The sequence below is a fragment of the Bidens hawaiensis genome, unplaced genomic scaffold (assembly GCF_021521415.1).
Source record: "Bidens hawaiensis isolate Kalapana, Puna unplaced genomic scaffold, B.hawaiensis_p1.1 tig00029013_1, whole genome shotgun sequence".
NCBI classification, from domain to species: domain Eukaryota; kingdom Viridiplantae; phylum Streptophyta; class Magnoliopsida; order Asterales; family Asteraceae; genus Bidens; species Bidens hawaiensis.
In genome coordinates this window covers 1-10,632 of record NW_027494776.1, presented here as the reverse complement: position 1 = coordinate 10,632, position 10,632 = coordinate 1, and the positions used below count along the sequence as shown (strand labels likewise).

Sequence of the window (10,632 nt, the reverse complement as noted above, 5' to 3'; positions counted from 1 at the left end):
AGGCAGAAAAGAGATTACCCAGTCATACACGAGCCCGTGAGTGTTCTGATTCCCGTGAAGATAGCGTGTCAAGAAACTGCAGTGATCCAGATTCGGGACTTGCAGTAGTTTATCTGAAGTTTGTGTGAATACTTAAAAAAAAAAAAAAATTAGTTATTGTGACATTATTGAGTTCATAATGATAAGACTTCTCAATCAAGATGCAAGATAGAGAACGGGATTAAGAGTCCAAAGATCGAAGAGTTCCTACTATTTAATCAGACACTACGGGTCGAGGTCAACTCGGGGTGACTTGGGGAAAGCCAAATACGCTTTGAGAATAAATAGGAGGCATCATAATCTCTGAGTTGTTGCCCACTTAAGTTTTGAGCTTAATTGAACCGAACCCGTATCACAGAAATGATGAAAACCATTTTAAGTTAATTACCTGCTTACAACCTGTTTCTTTATGTCATAATAAAGCTGAACACGGATCTGTGTGACAGTCACGTAGTTAGTATGATTCCTGTTCGGATCTTTTCTAAAACATGGTAGTCCCTATCGAGACTGAAATTTGATCCCGTGTACTTTAAATTTTTAAAATTTTTCTACTTATGTAGTTGTATGATTTTCTATCTGGTTACTTGGTCTTGATCGTATCATTTAACACATTAAAGGTTGTTTTAAAACTTAATTGCAAATTGTTCAAATTATGGGGTTTGTTTTGAAATTTTTTAATTTCAGCGAAGTTGTGCATAACTTCGCCTGCAATAGGCGAAGTTATCCATAACTTCGCCTGAATAAATCTGACCCTATATAAAGAAGAGTAAAGGTCAAACAGTTCATTATTTTCAAACCGGAGCGAACTTATCTTACTGTCAATCAGCGAACTTAATCTCTTAAACCTACAAAGAAGTTATCGATTATCATCTGTTCATTCTTTCTCGATTTTTAATCCGTGTTTAAAGGTGTGTAGGGTAATCGAATAGATTAATCATGTTCATTAACGTTTATCATCGGTCGATTCGACCCGTTTCACGTCCTCGTTTTTCGAACCCTTAACAACCGATTTTCAAACGTATCTTTACGTGTTCATAATCAATCTAATCGTCTAAATCGTCATTAAATCAAGTTTTACGAGATCCGCAAGCTCAAAATTGACCAAATCACGTCATTCGATAAACCTAACTGATGCCGTTTCATATTCGGCGAAGTTACAGTTTAGGCGAAGTTGTCCGTAACTTCGCCTGAGGTTTAGGCGAAGTTGTCCGTAACTTCGCCTGAGGTTAGGCGAAGTTACCATTAACTTCGCCTGGACTTTTTTTACTTAACAGTTAACAGACGAAGTTAAAGTTGAAGCGAAGTTGTTTCCCAACTTCGCCCCACCTTTAACTTCGCCTATACTGAAAAGATCACAACTTCGCTCATGGTAACAGGCGAACTTGTGATTTGCTTTGTCGCTTATCTAACTTAGTCTGTTTGGTGCAGATATGGCTGCTATAGGTGGTGCAGGCGGTGATGACGGTAGTGATAACCAAAGACAGTTCTTCCCGGGTCACAACATGTATATAACATTAGACCCGGAGGCGAGCGGAGTTGATGATTTCTGCGAAATCATCACATTCCTACTACGCTCGCGTATATTCCACGCGATTACGACAACACTGCCAATATCCTTGCCAAACATTGAGGATTTTTGGCAGTCCATGGAATATGATTGTAGGGTCGAGCCCCCGGTGATGCGAGCAACAGTCAACAATCACATTGTTCAGTTCTCATCTGAACAAATCCGGGCGGCTTTATGTTTTGGAGATGAGACAAGAGATGACCCGACAGATTTTGTAGCTCCTTTCCGTGATGGAGCGTTTTTGAGGATGGGATACTCAGGTCCTTTGGGAGATACCCAGAGAAGGAAGGGATTTTTGCTTGACCAGTGGCGCTTTCTCATGCATGTCATGATTGTTTGCATGTCAGGGAGAAAGGCGGGCACTGATGGCATGGGCGCGACCATGCAGTCGGCTATGACTGCTCTGACTTATAACAAGCGTTACAGCTTTAGTCAGATGGTCTTCTACGAGATCGATCGACAACGAAGAGCGGTGGCGCGTGAGAGATTTATCATGTATCCAAGATTTCTCTAAATGAACTTGGATCATGTTGCTCCAACGCTACCTCAGAGCCGCCCAATCCGATATGTAGAAAGTGTGAGCAAAAGGATCTTTGCCCAATGCAGATCCTCCAGTGCGAGGAGCAAACCTGAGCTCCGTCCTCGACATACTCCACTATTCGGGTACTTAATCAACCCGGGGTATGTGCCTGCTCGTGGGGACGTGTTTCGGGACCCGGCACCACAACAGGCAGGAGCACCTCAAGCTATACCTGCTGCTCCTGTTGTGTCACCGGAGGAAAACATAGATCTTGACGCAGAGTTTGGCGGTCAGGGATTTTTTGACATGGAGAGGGTTGATCCAGAGGAGAATGTACAGGTCTCGTTTGAACAAGCTTCGGGTGTGAATGTTACTAGGGCAGCTACAACGGTGGCTGACTCAGATTCTGATGATGAATTGACCGAAGCGAGACGGATTTTGGTAACACATGAACGGACTCATGGGAAAAGAAAGAGAGCTGATGATGATAGTGAGTCAGACTATGAAGAAGAAGTTCAACAGTTGATCCGGAGATCAAGAAGGGAACGGATAGGTGCAGGATCGGGAGCCGGTGAGAGCTCGAGGGTGGTACGTTTCACCCCACCCGCACTGTCCGGTATGACTATGGTTCCCTCATCATTACAGGTTACAAGGCCAAGCGCCACGGACATTCCCGTGGTGGCTACCTCATCCTCATTTGGCCTCCCACTCACTTCATTTCAACTATCGGCTCCGGAGATTGTCTCGTTGCCATCTCCAACTCTTACTCCAACGGAGGTCGTGGCACATTTTATTGAGTCGACGGTTGTGGCCACTGCAGGGTTATCGGTGACGATACCACCTGCGGTTACGTCTTTGCCTACTTCTGAGGTCCCGGTTACATCAGAAATCCCTCCTCAGTACACTCACGATATATCTCATATGAGGTTTGATTTCGATGCAACCCTATCAGACTCTGAATGAATAGCAGCACTTGAACGGGTCGTGGCAGAGCAGTCAAGGATTAATCTTATCCAGACCCAGGCTATTCAACCCCTAGTTGCAGAGAATCAGATGCAGTCGTCCCTGCTAGTAGAACATGGAAAAATCATAGATGCTCTGAAGGAGTTCTTGGCATCTCAGGGGGAGACGAGCTGTAAAGGCGATGAGTTGAGGACCAAGAGGAGAAATGATTGAGACGATGATCCCAATGCATCGAAAGGTGCAGGTGGTGAGTTGCCAAGAACTGTACAAGCTCTTGGGACTTCCACAACTCAGGGGGAGTCGACAACTGCAGCTGGTGGTGATGATGTGGTGGTAGTGGAGGTTGAGGAGATGGATGATGACTTTATGTGTGATGATGATGTATTACCGAGTGATGAGATAGAGAAGATTGGTGAACAGATTGTGATTGATGATGAGATAGAAGAGGGAGAGATAGTAGAAGAGAATGTAGAGCATGAGATTCCAGAAGTCGATAACGCAGATATGAGTAAAGAGATGGGAAATGATGAAACTGAATGGGAAGAGCAGCCTAGATGGAAAGAAGGCTATGCTCAGTGGTTCTTCAAAACGAAGAAACCAGCGGTCCCTACTATTTTTAAGAAGACTTACAACATTAGAGGCTATGCTGAAGCGAGAAAAGGGATTATTTGCTGGATATACGATGAGCAGTTGAGGCTCTTCGTGATTAAGAGATATGATGGTATTCAGTACTTCAAAAGAATGTTGAGATCGTTGAACACACTGCCAGAATGTGAAGTGAAAAACTTAGCCAGATTGGGATTGATAAATCGAAGTGATGATAATATGGCTAGAGTCATCGGGAAGATAGTATGGAAGGAGAGTATAAAGGAAAAGAAGTTCGAGCTGCTGAAACCACAGAAGGGTAAACTTATCAAAGATAAAGATTAGGGGTTGAGAGCAGATGGCAAGCCTTGGATGATTATGAAGTATAAACCGATCCGGTGTTTGAAAGAAGTGCCGATGAAACAAATGCCCAAGGATGTGCTCAAAGAGTTGAAGTGGTGGTATGTAGATTGTGAGACAGCTGAAGCAGTGATGGAAGACGAAGATGAACAAGAGCTGCTGAGAGTCTATGATCCGATGCATCTAGTGAACCTGTCTCGAGCTGATCTACAGGTGCTGAATGAGAAGAAAATCTTTTATATTCCTGCTTGGAAAGACGAAGCGAGGAAATATCAAAGAGTTGTGTCGGTATGTGTACGAGAAGGAGTGAATGCTTAAAGATGAAGATTCAAGATTGTTGAAGATTACAAGACACGTGTTTGAAGATAAAGAGATGAAGCTACTGCCAAGGGGGAGTCTGTTGGTACATGATGTCAGTAGTTCAGTGTCTAGTGTCTGTAATCGAGTCGTTTGGATTTGTGTTTGTATGTAAGCGAAGTTAGCTCACAAGTTTGCTGATACAGGCGAACTTGTGAACTATGCGCAGTTAGTGACAACTTCGCCTGAACATGCCAGGCGAAGTTGTCGTGTTATATATTGATTAGGTTACGGCTTAATCAATAACACCAGGAGGGATTCAATCAGTGTATTCAGTTTACGTGTAACGAGTCCAGTATTAGTGATACATATCACGTGTTTAAGGTTGCAATATAACGAGTATTTGTTTATTGTAACGTGTGTTTAATCGTATCGTCTTCTACACTCGTAACGTCTTACGTAGGGATTCCGCAACGTAAAACGAGATATCTCGTGTAGATCCGGCTGGGAACCTACACGTACCATCAACCATACCTGTATCATCAATCATTCATACAATCAACATATAATAATAACATTCAATACATGGTCATACACGTATCATAAACTTACCATTCAAGTAAGTGTATTATCTATCACATAGGAGTATGCACACAGCCCCAAAAACATAACGCATAAAAGGGGCTAGAACTCACCTAGAGTCGGTTTCTCTCGCCGTTAATGATAATGCCCTTCCTTAGTTATGCACGGCTAACCGTACAATACATTATGCGTGTCAATTATCCAATACTACTACTTCCTACATCTAAGTTATTGAAATCCTCAACTAACGGGGGTCCAAGGGGCAGAGCCCCTGGCTGGGGTTGAGCTGCCATTTCACAAGGAATTTCGCATGAGATTTCGCTTCACATGAGATTTCGCTTCGAATGAGATTTCACTTCGCATGCTGATTTCGCTTCGCATGCGATTTCGCTTCGCATACGATTTCGCTTGGCATGCGACTCGAAGCCCTTTTTCATGCGAAAAACCCCCTTTTACTTCGTTTTTACCATTTTAAGGCCATTTTCTTCCGAGATTCTTCCTTAGGACCCGATTCTACTCGTTTTATGGGTTTTAGGTTGTACCAACTTTGTATAACCATCTTTCTCATAGTCCAACCGTCACCTTTTTAGCTTATAACGCACCCTAGAGGTTATAACTTACCAAGTTTATGTTTTTCTTACATTTTACAGCCTTATCTACCATTCTATCAGTTTGTATGTCAAAATCGACCTAAAACTTAACCTTTTTAAACAAAACCCACCTTCGGTTCTCGGGTTAGGTTCAGATCTGAAACACCACGAGGATCTGGACATGATTCTTGGTGTTTAATGGTGTTCACACACGAGGTTCTTTCTTCTTTTAGCTCAGGATTGGTTTCGGGTGTTAGAGAGAAAGTGTGTGTTTTAGTGTGTGTTATGGTGGACAGAAATGGTGAAAGGAATGAGATATAGCTTTATATAGGAGGCTATGGGCCCCGCCATCCACTTCCATACCAACCCAATCCTTATCCAAATACAAACACGCACACAATTAAACTAATGACACACCGATAATAATAAAACTTTCCGTTATTTATTCACAGAAATGCGGATGTTACATTATAGGAATGCGTAAAACTACGGTTACTCTAAGTAAAAAAACTAGTATACTCCGTGGTTGTACACTCGAGTGAAACAGTCTTGCTAATTGTGTAGATATACTATTAATAATTATAATTAAACGAGTTTTAACTTCTTTCCAACATAAAGGACTTTGTATCTGTTAATGTTATTCATCAGCTTTTCGCTGACGTAAACATTTTCAGGTAATCAGTAGTAGTCAATGATAAATGATGATAGAATAATATGGAGATAGCTTATTGAAGATATTGAAGAATCTTTGGGCTCATTTTGTTAAACTCCTTTTAAACAAGATTATGTAAAACAAATATTTTGTACTACCAGGGTGTCTAAATCCTTGTTTATATAAAGAAATATTTTGTCAAAGGAATTTTTCACTGCAACAAAATAAACTCTGGTGTATTTACAAAACCGATACCAATTATTGGTCATACGTGTAGGCCCCTCTAGCCAGATGTGATATGAAAACTTACTGCATAATAATGGGTTCGTGTATCACATATTGGATCATTCGTATAAAATATGGCATGCGTTTCCCCATGTATTGTTGATTGACACGACGTACAACACCAACATGTGCAACTGGCCATTTGTTTAGTTTGTCGTTGTGACGTCGAAGTTGTTCTGTATAGTGCACACAATTATATTTAGGGAACGAGAACAGAACTTCATATGGGCGCTTGAGTAGGTTAAAGGTACGCCCAAGGAATGTATGGAGCCATGCGTGATAGTCATAGACAGAGACCTAGCCCTGATGAAGTCGTGTGACACAGTGTTCCCTCATGCTACCTAAAACCTATGCATGTGGCACATCCAAGAGAACATAAAGAGAAAGTGGAAAAATCTTTATCAGACAGATATGAGTGATGATTTCTCGTGCTAGTGACATGTACTGTGTAAGTCTTCCACAACCCATGATTACGAATATAACTACGAGAAATTGGAAGTAACATTAGCCGAATACGGGAAACACGGTAAGTCTTTAATACATGTATAGTTACTGATAATCTACTCATACATTCATAAATTTATATTTTTCATAGGTCTGGGACTATATTGATGATAAATGATATATAGGAAAGTTTGTATCTTGCGGGATTAACGACCGACTAAACTTCTGCGAACATACAACAAACAGAGTAGAGAGCCAGCATGTGAACTTCAAAAGGCACCTTAACTGGACTAACAACACGCTCTACGAAATTGCGGATGACAATCATGCACAGAGAGCATATACCAACCCTGGATGACGAGCTGCGACATTGATGGACCACGATTGGCAGTGGTTATTCGAGCAGACCGATACCAGCCTCAGGGCCTCAGCCATCAAGGACCAGTTGTATAGGTATGTTCACCGTATCATATGATATCATACATATCATTTGGTTGTACAGGCACATGCACAAGTTGATAGTCGTGTCAATAAGGGTCGTGCGCAGGGCGCATATCACTACAGCCTCTGGTACTTGTTTCTTTTATTTTTTTTGCGATGCCTGCTGATGGGAAGGCAATGCAACCTTGCGGACGCGTTCGCCGGCTACTTTTACCTGCACTCGCACAGGCAGGGCCGATGGTCGTTGCTCGGTGGTCCATACATCACGCAGATTGCAATCAGTTTGGGTCACGCTACGCGAATCCTTGGTCTACTGATTCAATCAGTTTCCTCGCGCATGCTGGACCATACTAGGACCATGTGCATGCACATATGTCACACCCCCCGGTTAGGACCAATTATGTAAATATAATTTTTAGTTATGATAACTTTATGAGTTTTTGAAGATCATAAGAATATTCATAGTTGTTCATAGAAAAAATTATACTTTGATCCAAGATCTTGTGAAAATAATTATGATTTCTTGGAATACCATGATCATCATAATCTTTTAGAGCAAAAAGTAAGGGTTTTATTAATAATTTATGATGATCATGGTGAGAGTATATGAACAATTATGAAGATTCAAAAGAAAACTTAAGAGCATAAGAACAAACTAAAAGAAATTCAAAAGAACAAGATCAAAATCAAAGAAATATGTAGAACAACCAAGAAAATAGTAAAACTTACTTGATTATGCTTAGAGAAAAAAGAGAGAATGGGATTTGGTGTGAAAAATAATGAGAATGGGAGGCTCTACTTATAGTGAAAGGTAGAAGATTTGAATACAATTGGGATAGTGATAAAACTTGTTTAAAACTTTAAAGATAACCTTAATAATAATTTTAATAATAAGATAACATAAAAATAATATATATATATATATATGTATATATATATATATGTATATATATATATGTATATATATATAAATATATATATACATGTGTCTTTTAAAAGTCCACGACACTTTTGTTTTTTCATTATTTTTTTTTCTTTTTTTTAAATTATAAGAATTAGATAAATTTACTTGTGGAACAAGGTTAAGATAGAAGGTTCTAGAATGTTCCATTTTTAAATCACATGATTAATTTAAATACTTAGGATAAAATTAATAATAACAATATTTTGTTACATGTTATAAAATATTAATCTAGGCATTCCAGTTCAACGTGTCATACTAACGATTAAGCACGATTATGATAAAATGATCATAGGATCATATAATTATGCATATAAGGATAATGTTATTCAATAAATGACGCATAATTCAACCCTAATAAGTGTAGACGATGAAATTAATACGAGAACTTTATTAAATACAAGCACAAAAGACTAGCGTTTTTGCAAGAAAAATCCATAGATATTACAGTCTCCCCGCTTAAAGGAATTTCGTCCCGAAATTAAATAGTGGAAACTGTTTTGGATTGAAAAAGATGAGGGTATTTCCGTTTCATTTGATCTTCAAGTTCCCAAGTAAACTAGGGTCCTTGCTTGTAGTTCCACTTCGCTTAGGTTTCTTGACATCACGATACACGATTTCGATAGGTTCCTCAACAAATTGAAGTTTATCATCAATGTGAATATCATCAAAAGGAATAGGCTGAGTATCATCGGCTAAGCATTTCTTGAGGTTAGAAACATGGAAACTGTCATGAATACCACACAAATCCTGAGGTAGTTTGAGTTTGTATGCCACTAGATCAATCCTTTCAAGAATCTCAAAAGGTCCAACATACTAGGAGCGAGTTTTCCCTTTTCCCCAAATCAGACAACACCTTTCCAGGTGGAAACTTTGAGTAAGACTCGGTCGCCAACTTGAAACTCAAGTGGTTTCCTTCGATTATCCGCATAACTCTTTTGTCGGTCATAAGCGGCCTTAAGTCTTTCTTGAATGATGGCAATCTTTTCAGAGTTTGCTTGGACCATTTGGGGCCAATAACTTGTGAGTCACCAATCTCGGTCCAACATTCGGGTGTTCGGCATTTCCTACCATACAAAGCCTCAAAAGGAGCACATTTGATGCTAGTATGGTAGCTGTTGTTATAGGAAAATTCATTGAGAGTTAGGTGATCATCCCAATTTCCTCCAAATTCGATTACGCAAGAATGAAGCATGTCTTCCAAGGTTTGGATGGTTCTCTCAGTTTGACCATCTGTCTGGGGATGATAAGATATACTAAGATCCACACAGGTCCCCAAAGATTTTTGAAGGGATTGCCAAAAATTGAAGGTAAAATGATTGTCACGGTCGGAGATTATGGATAAGGGAATACAATGATGTGTCACGATTTCGTTGATGTAAATTTGAGACAGCCTCTCCATTTTGTAGGTTTCACTAACAGGGACGAAGTGAGCAGATTTGGTGAGACGATCGATTATAACCCAAATAGAATCATGCTTACGAGTGGTTCTTGGTAGTTTAGTGATGAAATCCATGGAATTTGGTCCCACTTCCATAGAGGAATCTCTGGTTGTTGAAGCAAACCCGAGGGCTTTCGATGTTCGGCTTTAACTTTTGAGCAAGTGAGACACTTCCCAACATATAAGGCTATGTCCTTTTCCATACCAGGCCACCGATAGAATTCCCTAAGATCGTGGTACATTTTATCAGCTCCCAGATGGATCGAGTATTGAGTTTTGTGTGCTTCGTCAAGAATAAGATTTCGAAGGTCTTCAGAATTTGGAACCCATATGCGTCCCATGAAGTAAAGAACTCCATCAGACTTAGTTTCCGAATGCTTTTCAGCTCCACAATTCAATTCGGTCTTGAGATTGTTTTGGGCTATCACTTGGGCTTGAGCTTGAAGAATTCGGGACTTAAGGCTAGTGTGAACAATAATCTCTACGGGCTGAATACGAGAGGGTTTAACTCTTTCCTTTCGGCTTAGAGTGTCAGCTACAACATTCGCTTTCCCGGGGTGGTAGCGTATTTCGCAATCGTAATTGTTGAGTAACTCGACCCAACGCCGTTGCCTCATGTTGAGTTCTTATCGGTTGAGGATGTGTTGCAAGCTTTTATGATCAGTATAGATGACACATTTAGTTCCATAAAGGCAGTATCTCCAAATTTTTAGAGCGAAAATCACCACACCTAACTCAAGATCGTGAGTGGTGTAGTTCTTTTTGTGGATCTTGAGTTGTTGAGAGGCATAAGCTATGACTTTACCTCGCTGCATGAGCAAACATCCGAGACCTTGATTTGAAGCATCACAATAGACAATGTAATCATTGTTCCGTCGGGAAGGGTTAAGATGGGTCTGTTACAA

General features: G+C 40.3%; 1 protein-coding gene across 1 annotated transcript; it reads right to left on the bottom strand.

Annotated features, from left to right (window-relative positions):
* Positions 1-8,817: 8,817 nt before the first annotated feature.
* On the bottom strand, positions 8,818-9,688 carry LOC143578087 (uncharacterized). Its single transcript, XM_077061752.1, has 2 exons — positions 9,104-9,688; positions 8,818-8,991 (listed from the first exon to the last, which is right to left on the bottom strand). Exons 1-2 carry the CDS (start codon positions 9,686-9,688, stop codon positions 8,818-8,820), a joined length of 759 nt encoding a protein of 252 aa, XP_076917867.1.
* Between the last annotated feature and the right edge of the window lie 944 nt (positions 9,689-10,632).

What these genes read in the sequence shown, in the direction of transcription:
- LOC143578087 (XM_077061752.1), bottom strand. Translation starts at nt 9,688, where the DNA reads ATGGAGAGGCTGTCTCAAATTTACATCAACGAAATCGTGACACATCAT. An exon ending in AAAGGGAAAACTCGCTCCTA is followed by an intron (nt 8,992 to 9,103) that starts GTATGTTGGACC and finishes TCTAACCTCAAG; the next exon opens with AAATGCTTAGCCGATGATAC.